We start from the raw sequence: 23,778 nt of genomic DNA, 5'->3' as shown, positions 1-23,778 counted from the left end.
TTTTTACATTTTGAATTGTTATTTAAGTTTACTTCCTGAATTGACTGCCTTTAATCCAAATGTTCTAAATCAATAATGACCGTAAAAATAATGAAAGGAACATTGAAACAACCAGACCTTGAATTAAAATTACTACCATGTATTTTCTTCAAATGAGCATGCTCAACATAGATGGTGATTTCCCTTTGACAGAAACTCAAAACCTCCCCATAGAGAGACAACCAGAACCTGTTTTAAAATGGAGCAGGAGAAGTGGTGTTCATACAAAAACAGAAGTCAGGTTGACAAGACACTGTCACAATCTCACAACAACTCTAAGAAACATCACGCTTCTTCAGTTTCTATTTCAAGTTGTCGAATTTTATGTCACTTTACAAACCGTCTCATTTCCTTCGTAGACTATACTACCTCACCATCATCTCAATTGGCTGGCTTCTTCCTACCATCAGTGTAGTGCCGGGATATTGGTTTCTCCCACTATGCGTAATTAGCAATGATCAAGAGGGATTATAAGCAGTGGATAACGACAGTGGACTCCTCAATGACCCTGATAGATGGTCAATTATAATGATCAGGTCGTGGCGTTTATGGGATTTAAAGCAGCAGTGATGGGCCCTTTTGGCCTAGCCCTGGTAATTATCACGTTCATGCATGATTTAAGGCGACAGCGTGCAACGGGAAAGCCTTTAATTTAATAATTTTGTTATCTATGTATTTATGCAAGAGTTAACAATGGATGTCCAGAGTGTAATAAAGAAATGAGACTAGGATTAGTGTGACAAACATGTGTAAGGTCTGCACAGGCGCTATGCCAAGCATGTCATATCCAACACAGGATATGACTGAATCTGTGGCAGCACTGTTCCCATCACAATGTACAGGATTAGGTCAAATCAGCCCACAACTATAATAGAAGTAAGTGGGATTGATGCATGCTGGGAGGAAAAACTGAAAGAGAAATTTCTTTTGATCAAAGTTGTCAATACATTCATAACTTCCTCCCCTTCATCCATGATTCTGCTTCTACACTACTGGAGACGTTTCCTCTTTGCTAGCCTGTCTTCCAGGTCCTCACAGTTGATTTCCACAATGCAGACACCTGAATGTGATCAATTCAAAGGCTGCTCAGCTCCTCTGGTGACAGAGAGAATATATCAGTGCTGTGTTTGTTTACTTTTTCTGCATGCCAGAAAAGGTCAGAGTGGGAAGATTATGCTGCACGTCCCCAGTAGAACCTAATAAAACCCAACAATGACCACAATATCATCCATATTTTAAACAGCTGCTGCCTAACAGAGGGAGCCTTACACTGGGGTGCCAATTATTCAACTTCTCAGGGCTTCGGAGCAAACCGAACCACAGCACAGCAGCTCAGGTATTGTTCTTTTAAATAAGGCTCTTTTTCCATTGCTATTGCAGCAGATGACACCTGAAAAGAGTGGTGAGAAATTACCTCGATCAAGAACATTTAGAATAGTATTTTTTTTACCATACTCAATTAATAGCTTATTCTTTCTATGAAGAAAAACACAGAAACAGCTCTGGGTTGGGTCCCACAGAGCCCGCGTGCCCCCCCTAGCACTGCGGGGGCTGTGGGGGTGTGTGCTATGCCAGTGCTAAGTGCATGTTCCTGGCCTGGTGTTGTTTTCCCTCCATGGGCTTATTAAAGTCGGAACTGCACAGTCTGTGCTCTATAATCCTGTTGTATTATTAATCATGTCTTCCTATGCTCCTCGGCACAACTCCTAAAAACTTCCCTCTTGATTTTTAACTAGAAAATACACTAAATTTGAAGGAACCAAGTCCAGTGGGACAGCCATCTTTCTTTACTTTTTTCCTATAATTCTAAGAAAGCAAATCCAAAAGCAAAATACTGTGTAAAATGGGTTTATAACATAAGATGTTTGGACTAACTTCCAATAGTTATGTTTATACAAATGGCTCTACAAGCCAGCAGTGGAAAGGTCCTCACAATTAGTAAAATACTGGCATGACATGACTGGCATAATGTATCAAATGTGATTTTGACAGTGATAAGTAGATTTCATCCAGAAATGGATTTCTCCACAACCTATTCTTTTGAGTGACATTGATTTTGTTGAGAGAAGAAAATACATTTAATTAACAGGATACCTGCAAAAACAATGCTTGGTTGTCATACCCGAGCTCTGACAAACTCTTTATCTTTTCACAACCCCATAACCATTCCTTCTCTATCCCGTAAAGTGGTCCAAAGATGTGGACTGTCTAGCATGTTACTTGTAATTTCATGTTACAGTATAATGCTTTGGGAGGATTTTAAACATCATTCAAATTCACATAGGCTTAGTAATACTTTGTAATATTGCAGAAATATAAGATGCAGCTGTGATTCAAATGGTATAACCTACATCATCAACAGTCCCACCAACATGTGTGTCTCTATGCCATCACCACATTATAACAGGTGCTCATGGCATTTTCTCCTCTCTTTGCCTCGGTTGGGGAAAATGATAACCCAAGCCTAGCCCACTGACAGACTGCAACATGATTCACTTGGACAGTGACTGACTGCATATCCAATTTGTATCAACTCCGGAGCAGCGGCTTATTATCTGAAATGCATGAGATGTCTGTGCGTGAGAGGCGTGATCAGCTGACGCATGCGCCAGGTCTGCTGGGAAAGTAATCAATAAGGGATTGTCTCTTGCAGTTTAGGCCGCCACATTATGACAGAGTCGAAAATTAAAAAGGCAGATATTAATAATAATGGGAATGAGAGACTGTGTGTGTGTGTGTGTGTGTGTGTGTGTGTGTGTGGATAATATTTTGACACAACGCAAGTAGATATATATCACCTCTTGTATTCCAACGTCCCACTGTTATCCATGATGACTACCAGATAAACAAAAGCAATGGTTTAATTTAAGTGCATCAAAGCTAATTTACAACACAAAGTGCAACATTAAAATAATTTCAGCTGAATTCCTGGTGATTTACAGTCTTCTTTTTACCAACAACTGAAAAATCCCTCACGTGTTTTGGCTCGTGGGCCACCTGTTGCCGACCCCTGTTTAGATCTTGTTTTTTAAAATTGAGACGTGTTCCCACTTGTCAAACCTCTTGCTTGATCGGACAGTCAGTGCTGATGTGGGAAAGTCACATGTCTCAAAGTAAAAAAAATACATAAATTACACTCAATCAGAAAATAATGCAAATTATAATCCAATATAGCTGAATGTAAAATAGCTGACATTGTCAAAATTTGAAGAGCAGGAGAGGCAATAACAGAAATGAAAGTGAAAGATATCTCTCCTTTCAGTCACTAGTGAATATCTCTTTCTATTGTTTGTACTGCGAACAACATACCATTCTGGTGGGAGGTTAAACAAACAGCATTACAGGCCAATTACAGATGCAGTGTCATTGATTATTTATACCCTTCTAAAACAGTGGGCACCCCAGTGGAGTTTGCGTGCCTGAGCTCTGATAAAAGGTTCACGTTAAATCACCCGACCAGGGCCAACAGCACATGCAAATACATGAGAGAGTTGAGTGACAAAGTCCAGGGTGTATTTCATAGCTATGTATATCAGTGATTCAAAACATGACAGGGGAGGCAACTCTGGCTTTGTGATACTATTGTGGTTTCTTATTAAACTAATAACTCTTTATATTCACCCTTTACTCTTTGTTTCTGTTCCTATGAGTGATTATGATAATTCACTATTCCAATTCCACAGAGAAAGCTGTGAATGGACTGGATGGATGATCAGAGAGTTCCGAGAGAGGGAGGGGAGCCATGTGATTTCTAAGATTTTCAAGATGTTAAAGGTAGACTCCGCAAAATGACATTGCCATGAACAACCCCGCCCATATTGAGATGAGCGAGATGCAAGACGTCGCTCTCACACACAGTATCTGAACACGTGCACGAGTTCGCTTCGCGCTGTTACAGCGTGGTAGCCACGGGACCAAAACAGTGGAGAAGTTGAGCCTCATGCTTTAACGCTCTTAGTTGTCAGTGATGTAAGGTACTTAAGGAAAAATACTATTACTACTTAAGTAGTTTTTTGAGTTATCAGTACTTTACTTTACTATTCATATTTTGGGCAACTTTTACTTCACTACATTCCTAAAGCAAATAATGTACTTTTTACTCCATACATTTTCCCTGACACCCAAAAGTACCCATCACATTTAGAAAGCTTAGCAGGACAGGAAAATGGTCCAATTCACACACTTATCAAGAGAACATCATTGGCCATCCCTACTGCCTCTGATCTGGCAGACTTACTAATCACAAATGTGAGTCTACCTTTAAAGTTATAGCTATTACAAGCTACAGCTAACAGCCAATGCAAAAGCTATTATAAGTTACAATTGTAAGACAGATATTAATTGTAAGACAGACAACTACTAAAAAATCCTCTTAGATGTAAATTCCCTTGTTTTGGGGACCTGGATGGTTCTGGAACTGGTTCTGACCGACACTTTCTTTTATAAATTGATATGTGGACACCATAGATCGAAATGGCTTGCAGTGAGCGGAAGCCCTGATTCTCACTGAGACAGGAGTTTGTCTTTTCTGCCTGTGTGAAGAAGGTTAAAGCTGGGATGCCCCAACTCTGGCCAACAACTTTGCACCCCCCGTAGCTACTTGCCTGAGCCGCCCCAGCTTCTCCTTCACCCAAATCCAGATAGCAGATGTTCTGAAAGAGCTGCAAAATCTGGACTCGTACAAATCAGCTGGGCTAGACAATCTGGACGCTCTCTTTCTAAAATTATCCACCCATATTGCAACCCATATTACCAGTCTTTTCAACCTCTCTTTCGTATTGTCCGAGATCCCTAAAGATTGGAAAGCAGCCACAGTCATCCCCCTCTTCAAAGGGGGCGACACTCTAGACCCAAACTGTTATAGACCTATATCCTTTCTGCCCTGCCTTTCTAAAGTCTTCGAAAGCCAAGTTAATAAACAGATCACTGACCATTTCGAATCCCACCGTACCTTCTCTGCTATGCAATCCGGTTTCCGAGCTGGTCATGGGTGCACCTCAGCCACGCTCAAAGTACTAAACGATATCATAACCGCCATCAATAAAAGACTGTACTGTGCAGCCGTCTTCATCGACCTGGCCAAGGCTTTCGACTCTGTCAATCACCGTATTCTTATCGGCAGACTCAACAGCCTTGGTTTCTCAAATGAGTACCTCGCCTGGTTCACCAACTACTTCGCAGACAGAGTTCAGTGTGTCAATTCGGAGGGCCTGCTGTCCAGACCTCTGGCAGTCTCTATGGGGGTACCACAGGGTTAAATTCTCGGGCCGACTCTTTTCTCTGTATACATCAATGATGTCGCTCTTGCTGCTGGTGATTCTCTGATCCACCTCTACGCAGACAACACCATTCTGTATACATCTGGCCCTTCTTTGGACACTGTGTTAACTAACCTCCAAATGAGCTTCAATGCCATACAACACTCCTTCCGTGGCCTCCAAATGCTCTTAAACACTAGTAAAACTGAATGCATGCTTTTCAACTATTCACTGCCTGCACCCACCCGCCCGACTAGCATCACTACTTTGGACAGTTCTGACCTAGAATATGTGGACTATTACAAATACCTAGGTGTCTGGCTAGACTGTAAACTCTCCTTCCAGACTCATATCAAACATCTCCAATCCAAAATCAAATCTAGAATCGGCTTTCTATTTTGTAACAAAGCCTCCTTCTCTCATGCCGCCAAACTTACCCTTGTAAAACGGACTATCCTACTGATCCTCGACTTCGGCAATGTCATCTACAAAATAGCTTCCAATACTCTTCTCAGCAAACTGTATGCAGTCTATCACAGTGCCATCTGTTTTGTTACCAAAGCCCCTTATACCACCCACCATTGCGACCTGTATGCTCTAGTTGGCTGGCCCTCGCTACGTATTCGTCGCCAGACCCACTGGCTCCTGGTCATCTATAAGTCTATGCTAGGTAAAGCTCCGCCTTTTCTCAGCTCACTGGTCACGATAACAACACCCACCCCACATGCGCTCCAGCAGGTATATCTCACTGGTCATCCCCAAAGCCAACACCTACCTTGGCTGCCTTTCCTTCCAGTTCTCTGCTGCCAGTGACTGGAACAAACTGCAAAAATCGCTGAAGCTGGAGACTTTCCTCACTGACTATTAACATCAGCTATCTGAGCAGCTAACCAATCGCTGCAGCTGTACATAGTCCAGCTGTAAATACCCCACCCAATCTACCTACCTCATCCCCATATTGTTTTTCTTTTCTTTTCTGTATCTGCTCATCTATCTCATCTATCACTCCAGTGTTAATCTGCTAAATTGTAATTACTTCACAACTATGGCCTATTTATTGCCTTACCCCCTCACGCCATTTGCACACACTGTATATATACTTTCTTTTTTTTCTATTGTGTTATTGACTGTACGCTTGTTTTTTCCATGTGTAACTCTGTGTTGTTGTTTGTGTCGCACTGCTTTGCTTTATCTTGGCCAGGTCGCAGTTGTAAATGAGAACTTGTTCTCAACTAGTTTACCTGGTTAAATAAAGGTGAAATAAAAAGAAAAAAATGTCCCTCCTACCATTTCATTCACTCTTCCAACTGTCCATCAACTCCTGGCTGAACCCTATGTCATAGCCACTAAGAACGCATATGCCTGGAATTGTTACAACGTAACGCAGCAGGACAGAGTGGTTTTGTTGCTGTAGCACATTCAGATACCGATTTATATGAGATGAAAGGAGAGTTTCTAACGAGTTCAGGAAGCCAAGCCAGAGCTCTGTGAGACATTCACAGCGATGGGGGCAGATGTTTTGATCAAGAGAGACCTTTTGAAAATATGCACATTTTCTCTAACACTAAATATACAAATATGTATTTTACAGTTATAAGGAAGGTGAAATCTTCTAGTCAGTCATTTTATAATTTGATTATACTACATTTAGAAAGCACATAAGTCATTTCAAGCCTTATTCATAGAGTTCTGTTGAATAGGAAATACATCATATCAAATATTTCATATTTTTATATTTGTATCATATTCATACTGTGTACCTGTGTCCCAAAAAATGACTACACCTCAGCAATGTGTAACTATTCTTAGCAGAAAGGTGAGATTTGAACCTTTCTTTGAGTATGCAGCATTACCAGTTATTGTTTATGGCCCTCTCATGATAAATCATAACTTTGGGGGATTATGTAGATTACATATTCGATTATATTTAGTTACATTTAAGAGTTAACATGAATCAAATGCCGTTGTCCAATGATGTGTGCTGTGTGTTTTCTTCACTGTGATTAAAAAAAAAAACTAAATATGCTTAACAACACACATAGACTAAAGTAGAGAGAGAGCAGATGGTTGGGTCCATCCAGGTTTATGAGTAAGTCAGCTCTTTTTTGAACTTTGTGCTCATAGGTGTCGATGCTACACTGCAGAGCGAGACCTTTTCCTACGAGTCACCTCACCATGGGAATATACCCACTGAGATATTAATGGCTGCCCTTGTGGAGCAGGCCACCTCAGCAGAATGCCCACCAGGCATCGCAAATGCCACACCCTTCAAAGTCTCACTCCTTAATGGCCACCTACAGTAGGCAACATTGTAGCTTCATAGACACAACCTCCAACGGCACTGCCTTTTTACATATTCTTGTGTGAGTTTAAAAACAGCTTCTAATGTTATGGCTTCAGTGAATATGAAACTGGGAAGTTCTATTCACACTTAAAAAAGTCACTGCAAGTTGCCTTCTCCTAACAAGACAAACTCAAGGTCTGTGTCAGCTATAGACACACGAATATGCATTTCCATTAATATCCTACAGGGTTGGGGAAATTACATTTCAACGAGACAGTCAATTCAGAAAGTAAACCAAGAAGAAACGCGTAATTGTAATTACAGTGTACTTCCTGAATTGACTGGAATTAAAATGGTATTGACCCCAACCTAGCCCAAAGGCTGGCAGATGGCGATATTGAGTTGTTTTATCTTACCGTCCAAAAGGAGTCCATGCAGCCGGCTATACACTCGTATCGCCCAGTGGACCGGTTCGTACATAAAACATTCTCCACTCAGGCTGCCAAGGCATCAATTTCCTCCGTTAACTTGATTTAATAGTGAGAAGGCACAAACAAAACGGGGAAAATATGAATACTTTTTTTATGAAACACCATTTTCCACCACCATTCTAGTAACTAAATGCTAGTCCAGGACGTTTTTGCATATCCCATTCAGCCAATCAGGATGCAGCAGTCGGTTGTTTACCCTTTGTCTGAATGCTGTACACAATGTCCAGAAGTAGCATTAGTCACCGTTTCCTAAAGAAACCATTAAATCACGTTAAGGAAGAAATCAACACCTTCGTAGCCTGAATGGAGACTGTACGAACCGGTCCACGGGGAGACAAGTCTATAGCCGGCTGCATGGTTTCCCTTTGGACGGTATAATGAAACGACTCAATATCGCCATCTGCCAGCCTTTGGACTAACCCCAACCCTCATATCCTAGTGTTGACAAGTCACAAATATGTCTTATTTGGTTGCATAGGCCACCAAGTGAACATCTTACTCTGAAGAGTAGAAGTAAAAATATATATATATAAAAACAGACTGAAGTGCAAACATTGTGACGAAACACATACTAGAGAATAGTAAAATAGTAAAACAATTACCTATTCGGACACACTCACAGAGCAGAGAGAGTGTGAAAGACAAGACAACATCTTGTGTCATCTATCTTCCTTAAAAACAGAAACTGCGACAAAGTGGATGGAGAAATTATGATAAATGATAAGATATTTACCTGTAATTATCATTTTCATTTTTCACCTCACTCTGTTTTATTCTCACAAGGGTTGGCTTAAATAGAAACAAATTAAATGACACGTTTTCATTGAAATAAAGTTCATTGAAGGCCATGTTATGATAAAACGATAATGGACATCTGATAGGTCAATATCAATAACTCTTTCAAGGAGACAAATCACCAAAGGGGTCTTTTTTGCAAATGTTGTATCTCATTTACATGTTTAAGAAACCCCATCTAGAAATCACAGTCTGCTCTAGTGCCTGTTTATAAACACAGGGGCATCATTTATTTTACTGCCTCATTTGAATATGATGAATGCCGCAGCCGTTTACGTTTTCAAAACAACCAAATGATTGCGACTCTGAAGACTTGGATACAATGAATGACTCTATTCATTGTCTCAGTTTTAGTTTTCAGTAAAGGTTACATTTAAGTAACTGGGGATTTACATACATTATTATTTTTTTATTGATCCCATCTACACAGTCAAATGGAACTATATGCAATAATATAGATTGAATCGGTGAGCAACTATTGGAATTTGGGGATTCAAACTATGTAGTTAATTTATGGTCTAACACAAAAAGAATGTCACTGTCATTGTGTGGTCATTTGGAGATATGGATCCGCTCTGGGGTGACAATGGACTTTGTGAGAGGTGTTTCGCTATGAGCTGTCCCCAGGACAGGGGAGATGGCTGGAAGACGAGTGAGAGGTGTTTCGCTATGAGCTGTCCCCAGGACAGGGGAGATGGCTGGAAGACGAGTGAGAGGTGTTTCGCTATGAGCTGTCCCCAGGACAGGGGAGATGGCTGGAAGACGAGTGAGAGGTGTTTCGCTATGAGCTGTCCCCAGGACAGGGGAGATGGCTGGAAGACGAGTGAGAGGTGTTTCGCTATGAGCTGTCCCCAGGACAGGGGAGATGGCTGGAAGACGAGTGAGAGGTGTTTCGCTATGAGCTGTCCCCAGGACAGGGGAGATGGCTGGAAGACGAGTGAGAGGTGCTATCTGACACAACCAACGTTCCCTTCAATGCAACCAGAGACATGATAGCATTAGCTAATAATGTGCACAGCCCATTCAATTTCAACACAGACAGACACCCACATAAACAGGCAGGCCAGCCTCACACACTAACTAGATAATAATAAACACAACCATTTATAACCATGCATTTCCAGAGCAAACGATTGAAGAATGAAGCCTGTAAACCATGGATCTAAATCCAATTCCATACAGTGAGTTCTGTTTGACACCATTGCAGAGTGGAGCGAGGGATCAAAAGGCTTTGAAAGGGACTGTGAGACCAAACGTGTGCGTCACAGACTTTGGGCACTGTGCTATTCAATATTGAAGAGAACTACTGCAGCAACAGGTACGGCAGTGTGAATGGACACTAAACACTCCTTGGGTTTTATCACACGGAGGCAGGCTCGCCAACACCCCATGACTAAATAGAGATGAGCAGAGCAAAGGGTAAAAAGATGACACTGTCCAAAAAACATTTGCAGAGACGATATTGAACACTGTTGTCGAGGTTACTATTTATCTCATGCCAGCCAAGTTGGCACGCACATCTGGTGCCGGGTACTTAGTGCAATTATTTATGATTTCCTCCAAGATTTAAAAGCTCTTCGCCCGGCCTTGTAATGCAGTAACTGATTGCGCTGCTAATGTAATTAAGGAGAGATTATGATGTCCACGTGGCACACCAGATGGTGGCATTCACAGCGATGGGGGAAGGCACAACTGGCACACCACTGCACGAGGGCAGTGAGGCGCAGTCAGTCGGAGCAGGCCAGACTCCCCACCAGACGGGAGTAAGAGTCTGAGTGTGTGTGTGTGTGTGTGTGTATGTTTTGTGTGTGTGTGGTGTAGGGAGATGAAGTATAAGGTGATGGTGAATCATAAGTGAGGCACCCAGTATGTCCCCTAAGGGTTTTGTTGAGTTTGACAACTCTGCAATGGGATGAGAACACAGCCAGTGTGGATTGAGTTGGTCAAGAGATGTCATGACAATGAGATTAGAGTTGATCTAAACCCCAATGGAAACATCATCTGAAAAATGTACTCACAGTGAAAGTCTTCTGTCAGACCTCAACATGTAACCAAACAAAATACTACTCGGCCTCCAAAACATGTAATTGGTGAATTTCATTCATCTTCTATTGTACCTCTGAATAGCTACTGTGAACAACCACATTACTGATGAGACATGTTAGTGTACTGGTAAGAGGTATACTTTCATTTTATGCATTTTAGTGCCAAGAAAACAGATGGCGCCAAAAGAGATTTAAGCGCATTTGGCAAAGGCAATGGGGGAGAATGAAAGCATGGGAGATTTGTTATTCAGGGCAACACAGGGATAGCCCACACAAACCTTTACACTATTAGAAAAGCAAGGATATTATACAGTACAGCAAACAGTTAAGTGCAATTCCGGATTCTTTGGGGGCACTAAGGGTGGTCTTCTTTAAACATATTATTATAAGCTATTCAAGAGACATGGGGGTTCTTTATGGGCAGACTGAAGATGGGGAAATTTAATTATATTTGATATGAGACCTGCAGATTTCAACACATCAGTCAGTAATGGGTTCAAACGGGTGATGAGGGCATTGGGGCACTGTAGATTTCCCAGGTCAAAATAGGGATATTATTACCCTCCGTGGTAACAAAGGAATCTCCATCTTTAAAGTCCCCAGACTAGTGCCACCAAATTAGAAAACACAGCAGATGACCTTTACACCCAAGGAGGAAAAGCAGTGAAACTATGAGGGCGGTTTAACAAAGGACATACTTTTGGCTTTGCCATTTTTTTCACTGACCAATTACAGTTCACAGAGTAGTACTTCATAACCATTTTGCGATTTAGCTGATTTAGAGAGATAGCTATCAATAGTGGTGATATCTTAATGCGAAGGCATTGTTCATCACTCAATCCCAGCTACTGCCAAAATGGGGAACAAAAAGACAGTTTGATTTGGCAATGAAATTATATTTAGCATGGACCAGAGGAATAGTAGTGCCTTAAATAAAGATCATGAACAAAGGGGCCTGGGTTTAACCCCTGCCTCATGCCATCTGTAAGGCTCTGCATACTTTCTATTTGTGCACTGCTCCCCCACAGAATCAGCCATAGCCATCATTCATCTTATCCCACAATCCTCAGCGTGTGACGTCACGCACACCAAAAAACACAGTAACAGCTGATGGCTTTCACAGTTAGCTTGTGTTGCTGATATCTTGAGACTTTCGCACTGAGCATTTCATCACCTTTTCCATAACTAGACCATCACTTTAACAGGTGCACCTCTCTTCCTCAGACTGCAAATGCATTTTTCTCTTATACCTGAGATTTTATTTGAGAAAATTAGTCTGGCTGCGAAATCTAGCTGAAATGAGAATGCCTGTTTCTTGGGGGTTGTCGAAGCTTCCTGGTGTGAGATTGGTTGGGAAAAGCTGACTGAACAATGCTGGCATAAAGCTGTACATAACGTATAAGGACAGGGATGTGTGTGTGATCATTGGTGTGATCTAGCTAGCACAATCATTTAGATTTCTCTGTCAGCTTCCCGTATTTGGGACATAGAGAGAGGAGGACAAAAGGGTTTACTTGTCTGGGAGCTGAACCGGTGTATGTTGTCTGACATGTGTATCTTGGGGCTTTTTAGTGCTGGTGTTCTGCCAACCTGACACAGTCATGCTCAGTCTCAACGACGACTGCCATTACTCTCTCAGTGACGCACTCTGCTCCTGTGAGCTATTGGCATAGACTCATTGTCAGTTTGTCATGAATAATGATGAGCATAAGAGGTCTCATTACCTTATTATGTTCATTAAATCTTGTTTAGTTCCTGTGTGCTTGATCTCATTGTGCGTTATTAACTCAAATAGGATGTTCGGTCTGTAACAGATGCTTTTACCGTATTTCTTGCTCACAACCACATTGCTCTCTGTACAGTTCTTAACTTGTTCCTAGAAATGACAGGCCTGAATCAATCAGTGTTATGGCCCTGTGTGCACGCCATTACAATATGCTGATAGATGTATTCTTATACCACTCAATTGGCTGCAACACAATTTGTTCCATCTCACTGTGTTCCAGTATGGCTGTTTCAACTTCTATCGTTAAGGTTTCATCGTAGAAAGTGCTTGGGTGGGATTACAGCCTGTTTATTTCCATGCTTGACTTGGCTGAATGGTTTTCATCATATGAATGGTGAAACGGGATCAATGTGGCCATAAGAATAAATTAAAACCTGTTAACTCTGCCCAAAGCACAAATACAGTACATGACAGGAAGACACTAGAGACCACTGGAGAAGCAGGAAATCATTAGGCCTAAACCTTGACAAGAAAATATTAACATAGAGCACACCCCCAATTATGTGCAGGCCCTATTTGATGTAATTATTATCCACAACACGATGGGAATGGGGAACAGAATCTCTGAATTTTGACTTAAGGTAGGCCTACAACAATTCTAGGACTCTTACCTGCTTACATGCTGTTTCGACAAGCTTTTCTACTTAGATAGTTAAAAATTCTGGAATATGTTATTCCATCATCATCAGATGAATGCCTGAAATGGGTATTCCCGAGGTCCTTCCAAAAGCATGGGACAAGATTATGTGTGGTAAGGTTAGATCGACCTATAGAGACAGGCCAAGCCTATAAACTACAACAGGGATGGGCAACTTTGATGGAGGTGGGGCCACAAAAAAACCTGAACTCATCATGAGGGCCTGGAATTGCTTGCGGGTCTACGTTACAGAGTTCATTTCGTTCAATTCTACACATTTTTCCATGAGGCGTAGAGAAAATGTTGCAGTTTTAAAGCAAGTTTACTTCAATTCTACACGTTTTGCCATGATTACTAAATTGAGATAGCTGGTCGCTAGACTAACCAATCCCCAAAAATGATAGCTGACATGGGCTAATTGAGTGACTATCAGTGACTGACATATAGAAAACCCCTGCTGATAAACAACCAGGCTGCCAGTTGCCCATGCCCGACCTGCACTGACTAAACTGATTGCAAATGGCTATTGCAGGTGGGATTGTGACACCAAACCATACTGTCAACTCACAAAACAAGTCAGATTCTAACATGTCAATGAGACTAGACTAGACTAGTGAATGGCTTTGCTAGATGCCTGCATACATTATCAATGGAAAATTGGCACACAACTTTGAGTTATGTAGTTGAGGACATTTGAGTTACGTAGTGAGGCAAAAAAGTTGAACAGTCTCTGGTTGTAGTTAATTATTTCTTAACCATGATAAGAACATTGACACTGGCTCTGTAGTAAAAGACACAAGCAGCACCCTCTAAGGATCCACAGCAGGACGACATTTAAAACAATTGACCAAGGTAAGGATTACAGGCCTACCTGTCTAGCACCATGTGTCCCTCTCTGTCCTATTCCATACGGCAGGAACACTTTACATTTTTTCCATGCGGTCAAATTCTGTGGTAAGAATCCCAGTTGCTGGCTGGTCCATTCTTGAAAATTGACACACGCTTGAGAAATCTGTAAATCGCCATCGATCTGGGTAATCATGCTCTGCAAATGGAAATTAGTATGTTTGAAAGGAATATTACTCACCGATAATAGGCTACGTAGAATACACAGATAATGAATCCTATAGTTGATCTATCAGATTTGTCTTACTTTTTCAAAACTCTGCATTGTTGGTTTAGGGCTCATAAGGAAGCATTTCACGGTAAGGTCAACACCTGTTGTATTCGGCGCTGGGACAAATCAAATATGATTTGATTTGATGAATGTAATGTTGCTCTCATAAAATGTCTTTAAGCACGTTGGAGACGTTGGCAAAAAAAATTGTGTCTACACATGTGAAAACAGCGCACTTCTATGATCTGTGGGTACAATGATAAAAAGTTTTAAAAAATGCTTCTCTGTGACAACACAGGGTAGAATTGAAAGTCAATAAACAGTGATTTCCAAAACCTGTAATGAGTCTCTAGGGGGGTCTTTTCTAGCTCCCCACACAACCGCGAATATCACAGTGTTTGAAAATCACGGTTTTAAAATGTTACAAATGTTGATGACGTCATCAGGTTGAACTTTTTAACTGTATCATTCTTTCTACAAAATGTAGAAATGTCGGGACAACTTCAGCATTTTAGCTAAGCCTCTAAATTGAACGCACTTCACCTAACCTTTGACGTTTTAGATCCCCTAACCTTTCACATAAATTATCCTAACGTTTGTTGTTAACTCACCTAACCACCAATGTAAATTCTCCCCATAATTCCCCTTTGTTGTTAGGATGCAACAAACAACCTGGTCACTCAGAGGAAGACATAGCACTATACGTCCTCCAAACTTTTGTCAAATTCAACCACAGACCATGTACTTGTTTCTGTTTCTCTAATATGGCAATTCAGAGGGAATACGCATTTGCCAATGGAATCTCAGATTACATCATGTAATCTACGTTTTAGAGCCATTTTAGAGTAACAGAAAAGAGGAAACGGTCGGTGGTTGTATTTAACGAAAGATATGGATTTCATCAAACATAGATAGGCCTGACTTTACACGGGACAAACATACTGTAGGTACATGGTAAGGGTTTAAGATTTTACAGTGACTCGATGTAGTCACAGCTCCAGTCTGCCCACACTCATCGCTACTCAACTCCCTTGTACTTGTATATGGAGAGTTTAGATTTTCTCAGCTAGCCCTAGTTCTAACCCAGACCGTCTCCATCACACAAGAGCATTTCTCAGCTAGCCCTAGTTCTAACCCAGACCGTCTCCATCACACAAGAGCATTTCTCAGCTAGCCCTAGTTCTAACCCAGACCGTCTCCATCACACAAGAGCATTTCTCAGCTAGCCCTAGTTCTAACCCAGACCGTCTCCATCACACAAGAGCATTTCTCAGCTAGCCCTAGTTCTAACCCAGACCGTCTCCATCACACAAGTACATTTGCATGTGGCAATTTGATGGGATGCAGTATTGAATTTTCTCTATTGTTTACAGTTTTGTTGGTGGCCGACTCTTTGATATGTGCACATTTTACAGAGTGTGGCTTAATGGCAGTTTGCCTCCAACTACTACACTGCAGTTAGGAAAAGCTAGAATGATTAGTCCACAAATTAACATTCTCCCTCCCTAAACTAATTTGCTATCCTGGATCTCTTTCATGAATAAGAACATTCAACTAACATTTCTTAAATAAATAGCTATTCCTGTATTAAATCTACCAAATTCAATAGACTTAATTACAATAAATTCAGTAAACATTTAGATGGAATGCAGTATCTGTGTCACTTACCCCACTAGGATGCTTTAAACATAATTTAATAAAATGGCAAAGGAACCTCTGCAAAGCCACTTAACCGTGTAAAAGCCTTGCATACACATTACGCTATAGCTTCTTTAGACAGGAATAGATAACAATTGATCTGGATTTTCTTGCAAATATGTGATCACTCCATCTAAGCTGTTATTGGGTGACTTCACTGGGTCACCCTTAATTGCTTTTTGTCATGCTGGTCTCACTTGTCATTCGATGCAAAGCTCAGAGGCCACTTTTTCTTTTGGATCCCCAGAAGCTGACAGAAGTCAATATTGGGCGACAGTTATCATTCTGGCCAAGATGAACATCTTTATGGGTTTAGTCATGATGTAGTATGCTTTACTCCAAAATATATGAGCTGTGCTGTTGCTCAAAATCTTCTGTCCAGAAAGTACAGCATTAGACTACATGCAGAGAGAGAAAAGTGTTTTTGAAATAGTTCAATACATGGAAATTAAGATTATTGATTCAGAAGCTAAGATTCTAATCCTCTTCCCCCAGATGTTCACGTATGTTGAAAAGGTATTTTGTGAGGGAGTGAAGGCACTATTACTTCTATTACTAGTATCCCAGTAAGGCTCTGAAGTAAACTTTTCTGTCTTTCCAAGGGTCCAGCATGATGCCTGAGGTACAGGAACTGTTTGAGGCTCTCCCAGAGCTGACCTCAGAGCCCATCACCGGAGTTGTTGTGGTGGCATGCCGAAGCAAGGCACCTGCTGAATACTCCGTTGTGAGTAACTTCTCAGAGCTTTTTTCATCATTCACTCTTTTGGACTGAGGATACATTATTAAATAAAAGCATATAGCTTATCATGGAATATAAATGGATTTGACTAAACATTTTTAGATTGGTAAATTAATCTAGCCAGCTATCTAAACTGGTTGTAATCATGGTGGAATTACCGACCGGGCATGCAGGGCACGTGCCCAGGGGCCCTGAACTCCAGGGGGTCCCCATTGATTTTTTGTTAGTTAAAAAAATAGATATATTTCACTTTTATTTAACCAGGTAGGCTAGTTGAGAACAAGTTCTCATTTGCAACTGCGACCTGGCCAAGATAAAGCAAAGCAGTGCGACACAAACAACAACACAGAGTTACACATGGAATAAACAAACATACAGTCAATAACACAATAGAAAAGTCTATATACAGTGTGTGCAAATTGGGTAAGATAAGGGAGGTAAGGCAATAAATAGGCTATAGTGGCAAAATAATGACAATTTAGCAATTAAACACTGGAATGATAGATGTGCAGAAGATGAATGTGCAAGTAGAGATACTAGGGTGCAAAGGAGCAAAAAAAAAACAGTATGTGGATGAGGTAGTTGGATGGGCTATTTACAGATGGGCTATGTACAGGTGCAGTGATCTGTCTGCTCTGACAACTGGTGCTTAAAGTTAGAGAGGGAGATATGAGTCTCCAGCTTCAGTGATTTTTGCAATTCGTTCCAGTCATTGGCAGCAGAGAACTGGAAGGAAAGGCGGCCAAAGGAGGAATTGGCTTTGGGGGTGACCAGTGAAATATACCTGCTGGAGAGCGTGCTATGGGTGGGTGTTGCTATGATGACCAGTGAGCTGAGATAAGGCGGGGATTTACCTAGCAAAGACTTATAGATGACCTGGAGCCAGTGGGTTTGGCGACGAATATGAAGTGAGGATCAGCCAACGAGAGCATATATGTCTTGGCCTTGGCCAGGTCAATGAATACAGCTGCACAGTATTGTCTCTTATCAATGGCGGTTATGATATCATTTAGGACCTTGAGCGTTGCTGAGGTGCACCCATGACCAGCTCGGAAACCAGATTGCATAGCGGTGAAAGTACGGTGGGATTCGAAATGGTCGGTGATCTATTTGTTAACTTGGCTTTCGAAGACCTTAGAAAGGCAGGGTAGGATAGATATAGGTCTTTAACAGTTTGAGTCTAGAGTGTCTCCCTCTTTGAAGAGGGGGATGACCGCGGCAGCTTTCCAATCTTTGTGGATCTCAGACGATATGAAAGAGAGGTGAACAGGCTAGTAATAGGGGTTGCAACAATTACGGCGGATATTTTTAGAAAGAGAGGGTCCAGATTTTGCAGCTCTTTCAGAACAAATGGGGAGGCTTGGGCAAGTTGCTGAGGGGGTTGCAGGGCTGTTGACCGGGGTAGGGGTAGACAGGTGGAAAGCATGGCCAGCCGTAGAAAAACTCTTATTAAAATTCTCAATTATCGTGGATTTATTGGTGGTGACAGTGTTTCCTAGCCTCAGTGCAGTGGGCAGCTGGGAGGAGGTGCTCTTATTCTCCATGGACTTTACAGTGTCCCAGAACTTTTTGGAGTTTGTGCTACAGGATGCACATTTCTGTTTGAAAAAGCTAGCCTTTGCTTTCCCAACTGCCTGTGTATATTAGTTCCTAACTTCCCTGAAAAGTTGCATATCGTAGGGGCTATTCCATGCTAATGCAGTACGCCTCAACATGTTTTTGTGCTGGTCAAGGGCAGTCAGGTCTGGAGTGAACCAAGGGCTATATCTGTTCCTGGTTCTACATTTTTTGAATGGGGCATGTTTATTTAAGATGGCGAGGAAAGCACTTTTAAAGATTAACCAGGCATCCTCTACTGACAGAATTAGGTCAATATCCTTCCAGGATACCCGGGCCAGGTTGATTAGAAAGTGTTTTAGGGAGCGTTTGACCGTGATAATTAGTCATTCTCACTCCGATATCATATTAACATGGCATTAGGCATGACAAAATGTATAGAATTGATGGAAATTAGCTTAAGAAATGCTAAAACTTGTCAATGTAAAAAATAGCTTTGAAACAGTAACACTTTCTCTGCGTCCCATGGCAAAATGTATAGAATTGCAGGAAATTAACTCAAATGTTTTTCTCTCCACCGTCAAGAGGGCGGCCACTCAAATGTTTTCCTCTAAACCGTCAAGAGGGCGGCCACTCAAATATTTTTCTCTCCACCGTTAAGAGGGCGGCCACTCAAATGTTTTTCTCTCCACCGTCAAGAGGGCGGCCACTCAAATGTTTTGCCACCTCTTAGGGCCCCCAAAAGGCTAGGGAAGGCCATGAAACCATGTTCTTAATAACATTGTTGTATTGTTGTGGATTCTACAATATTGTCTTTGGAGGGTAGCCATGAAGCACTTGGGCATGTACTTGGCTAGCACTTGTGAGTAGTGTTAATTTTTTTGTGAGAGGAATTGAATAACTAACTAATTCATGCAGTTTACTTTGATGATGGAGATGATTACTGCAGGCTTATTTGTTGCCATTAGTCCTTCAGCCGTACCAGAGGCTATGGTTTAACAACCCTTGGTGGATGCCCCCCACAGTTCTGGCACTGTGTCCCCATGTTTGTTGAACACTCTCACAGTAAAGAGGGGTTGCCGGCTGTTTGGCACCCCAGCGAGTTTGAACAATCTGGTTGTGAGAGAGAGGAAAGTGGGACAGCGATATCACTGGCCCGTGGGAGCCATGTTTGTATTTGTGAAAGAGTGAGAAGTGATAGAGCTAGAGAGAGAGATGGAGAGAGGAATGTGTTTTGTGAATTTAACAAAGCACAAAGCAAACAAAGTGATATAGCCTGAAGTGGGCTCAAGGGCAGATCTCTGTTCCTTTTCTTTCTCTACCCTCTCTCTTTTCTTCTTCCTTCCTCTCATCCCCTTCTCTCTCTTCCTGCCCCACCCCACACAGCCCAACTGTTGTAATCTCTGGTGGGTGTTGGTGGGTTGGCATTGTGACTGTGCTTTGCATACTGGCATTGGGACTCCATGCAAGCCACATGACAGTGAATGAGAATGAGACTTCCTGCTTGGTTTCTTCAGTAGGACAGATCCCTATGTTGTTACAGAAGGGAGTGGAGGTGTCTGCTTACGTAAATTTTTAGTCATGTTCTTTTACTGTTCATGTTACATTCTAGGCCTACTTTTGTTGTTTCCTTTTTCTGAATTCATCTTCAACGATGACTGCTTTTAAGAAATACATTTTATGCCGTATATCAATGAGCTGATTAACTCTTTTGCTCTCCACTACGGTGCACTCACATCTCTGAACTTGAACAGGTTGTTCCTACGCAAGAGAGCAGGCCCAGATCAAACACTGTTCCACAGGAATCAGGAGCATTGCTCAAGCTGCAGCAGCCGCCCCACATCAAACAGCTTAAGCAGGCAGTGACACAGACACTTAGGGCCGCAAAGGGAAGCTGTGTGTAATTCAAATTTGCCTGAGCCTATAACATGCTACCCTCATGAACACATTAACATACGTTTATTTGAAGGCGTGTGGTGCTAGCCTGAGATCTGAGCCCACTGTAATTGGCTAGGGCCTCCACTGAATGGGTTTAACAACCTCAGATGGGTACGGTTAATCGTTTAATCAAATATTCGAACGGACGTTAGTATTTGATAACTTGAGTGAGTTTTCTTTTTATAAAAAATGTTTGGGTCTATATTAAGAATCAAAAACATTTGTCCAAATGTAATTTAAATGATCCTTGTGACATTGTTACCTACAACATTTACATTACATTTACATTTAAGTCATTTAGCAGACGCTCTTATCCAGAGCGACTTACAAATTGGTGCTTTCACCTTATGACATCCAGTGGAACAGCCACTTTACAATAGTGCATCTAGGTCTTTTAAGGGGGGGGGGGAGGGGGGGAAGGATTACTTTATCCTATCCTAGGTATTCCTTAAAGAGGTGGGGTTTCAGGTGTCTCCGGAAGGTGGTGATTGACTCCGCTGTCCTGGCGTCGTGAGGGAGTTTGTTCCACCATTGGGGGGCCAGAGCAGCGAACAGTTTTGACTGGGCTGAGCGGGAACTGTACTTCCTCAGTGGTAGGGAGGCGAGCAGGCCAGAGGTGGATGAACGCAGTGCCCTTGTTTGGGTGTAGGGCCTGATCAGAGCCTGGAGGTACTGAGGTGCCGTTCCCCTCACAGCTCCGTAGGCAAGCACCATGGTCTTGTAGCGGATGCGAGCTTCAACTGGAAGCCAGTGGAGAGAGCGGAGGAGCGGGGTGACGTGAGAGAACTTGGGAAGGTTGAACAACAGACGGGCTGCGGCGTTCTGGATGAGTTGTAGGGGTTTAATGGCACAGGCAGGGAGCCCAGCCAACAGCGAGTTGCAGTAATCCAGACGGGAGATGACAAGTGCCTGGATTAGGACCTGCGCTGCTTCCTGTGTGAGGCAGGGTCGTACTCTGCGGATGTTGTAGAGCATGAACCTACAGGAACGGGCCACCGCCTTGATGTTATTTGAGAACGACAGGGTGTTGTCCAGGATCACGCCAAGGTTCTTAGCGCTCTGGGACGAGGACACAATGGAGTTGTCAACCGTGATGGCGAGATCATGGAACGGGCAGTCCTTCCCGGGAGGAAGAGCAGCTCCGTCTTGCCGAGGTTCAGCTTGAGGTGATGATCCGTCATCCACACTGATATGTCTGCCAGACATGCAGAGATGCGATTCGCCACCTGGTCGTCAGAAGGGGGAAAGGAGAAGATTAATTGTGTGTCGTCTGCATAGCAATGATAGGAGAGACCATGTGAGGTTATGACAGAGCCAAGTGACTTGGTGTATAGCGAGAATAGGAGAGGGCCTAGAACAGAGCCCTGGGGGACACCAGTGGTGAGAGCACGTGGTGAGGAGACGGATTCTCGCCACGCCACCTGGTAGGAGCGACCTGTCAGGTAGGACGCAATCCAAGCGTGGGCCGCGCCGGAGATGCCCAACTCGGAGAGGGTGGAGAGGAGGATCTGATGGTTCACAGTATCGAAGGCAGCCGATAGGTCTAGAAGGATGAGAGCAGAGGAGAGAGAGTTAGCTTTAGCAGTGCGGAGCGCCTCCGTGATACAGAGAAGAGCAGTCTCAGTTGAATGACTAGTCTTGAAACCTGACTGATTTGGATCAAGAAGGTCATTCTGAGAGAGATAGCGGGAGAGCTGGCCAAGGACGGCACGTTCAAGAGTTTTGGAGAGAAAAGAAAGAAGGGATACTGGTCTGTAGTTGTTGACATCGGAGGGATCGAGTGTAGGTTTTTTCAGAAGGGGTGCAACTCTCGCTCTCTTGAAGACAGGAGGGACGTAGCCAGCGGTCAGGGATGAGTTGATGAGCGAGGTGAGGTAAGGGAGAAGGTCACCGGAGATGGTCTGGAGAAGAGAGGAGGGGATAGGGTCAAGCGGGCAGGTTGTTGGGCGGCCGGCCGTCACAAGACGCGAGATGTCATCTGGAGAGAGAGGGAGAAAGAGGTCAGAGCACAGGGTAGGGCAGTGTGAGCAGAACCAGCGGTGTCGTTTGACTTAGCAAACGAGGATCGGATGTCGTCGACCTTCTTTTCAAAATGGTTGACGAAGTCATCTGCAGAGAGGGAGGAGGGGGGGAGGAGGATTCAAGAGGGAGGAGAAGGTGGCAAAGAGCTTCCTAGGGTTAGAGGCAGATGCTTGGAATTTAGAGTGGTAGAAAGTGGCTTTAGCAGCAGAGACAGAGGAGGAAAATGTAGAGAGGAGGGAGTGAAAGGATGCCAGGTCCGCAGGGAGGCGAGTTTTCCTCCATTTCCGCTTGGCTGCCCGGAGCCCTGTTCTGTGAGCTCGCAATGAGTCGTCGAGCCACGGAGCGGGAGGGGAGGACCGAGCCGGCCTGGAGGATAGGGGACATAGAGAGTCAAAGGATGCAGAAAGGGAGGAGAGGAGGGTTGAGGAGGCAGAATCAGGAGATAGGTTGGAGAAGGTTTGAGCAGAGGGAAGAGATGATAGGATGGAAGAGGAGAGAGTAGCGGGGGGAGAGAGCGAAGGTTGGGACGGCGCGATACCATCCGAGTAGCGGCAGTGTGGGAAGTGTTGGATGAGAGCGAGAGGGAAAAGGATACAAGGTAGTGGTCGGAGACTTGGAGGAGTTGCAATGAGGTTAGTGGAGGAACAGCATCTAGTAAAGATGAGGTCGAGCGTATTGCCTGCCTTGTGAGTAGGGGGAAGGTGAGAGGGTGAGGTCAAAAGAGGAGAGGAGTGGAAAGAAGGAGGCAGAGAGGAATGAGTCAAAGGTAGACGTGGGGAGGTTAAAGTCGCCCAGAACTGTGAGAGGTGAGCTGTCCTCAGGAAAGGAGCTTATCAAGGCATCAAGCTCATTGATGAACTCTCCGAGGGAACCTGGAGGGCGATAAATGATAAGGATGTTAAGCTTGAAAGGGCTAGTAACTGTGACAGCATGGAATTCAAAGGAGGCGATAGACAGATGGGTAAGGGGAGAAAGAGAGAATGACCACTTGGGAGAGATGAGGATCCCGGTGCCACCACCCCGCTGACCAGAAGCTCTCGGGGTGTGCGAGAGCACGTGGGCGGACGAAGAGAGAGCAGTAGGAGTAGCGGTGTTGTCTGTTGTGATCCATGTTTCCGTCAGAGCCAAGAAGTCGAGGGACTGGAGGGAGGCATAGGCTGAGATGAACTCTGCCTTGTTGGCCGCAGATCGGCAGTTCCAGAGGCTACCGGAGACCTGGAACTCCACGTGGGTCGTGCGCGCTGGGACCACCAGATTAGGGTGGCCGCGGCCATGCGGTGTGGAGCGTTTGTATGGTCTGTGCAGAGAGGAGAGAACAGGGATAGACAGACACATAGTTGACAGGCTAGAGAAGAGGCTACGCTAATGCAGA

General features: G+C 43.3%; 1 protein-coding gene across 1 annotated transcript in view; it reads left to right on the top strand.

The window, feature by feature from the left end:
• The first annotated feature begins 14,079 nt into the window (after positions 1-14,079).
• LOC115139981 (multivesicular body subunit 12B-like) overlaps positions 14,080-23,778 on the top strand; it is a 38,728-nt gene continuing 29,029 nt past the window's right edge. The window contains exons 1-2 of the mRNA XM_029677925.2: positions 14,080-14,187; positions 16,753-16,874. Of these exons, the coding sequence (XP_029533785.1) occupies positions 16,761-16,874 (114 nt within the window). The 5' untranslated portion in view covers positions 14,080-14,187; positions 16,753-16,760. The remainder of the gene's footprint in view (positions 14,188-16,752; positions 16,875-23,778) is intronic.

Source organism: Oncorhynchus nerka, linkage group LG13 (assembly GCF_034236695.1).
Source record: "Oncorhynchus nerka isolate Pitt River linkage group LG13, Oner_Uvic_2.0, whole genome shotgun sequence".
Taxonomy (NCBI): Eukaryota; Metazoa; Chordata; class Actinopteri; order Salmoniformes; family Salmonidae; genus Oncorhynchus; species Oncorhynchus nerka.
This window is presented reverse-complemented; position numbering and strand designations above follow the sequence as displayed.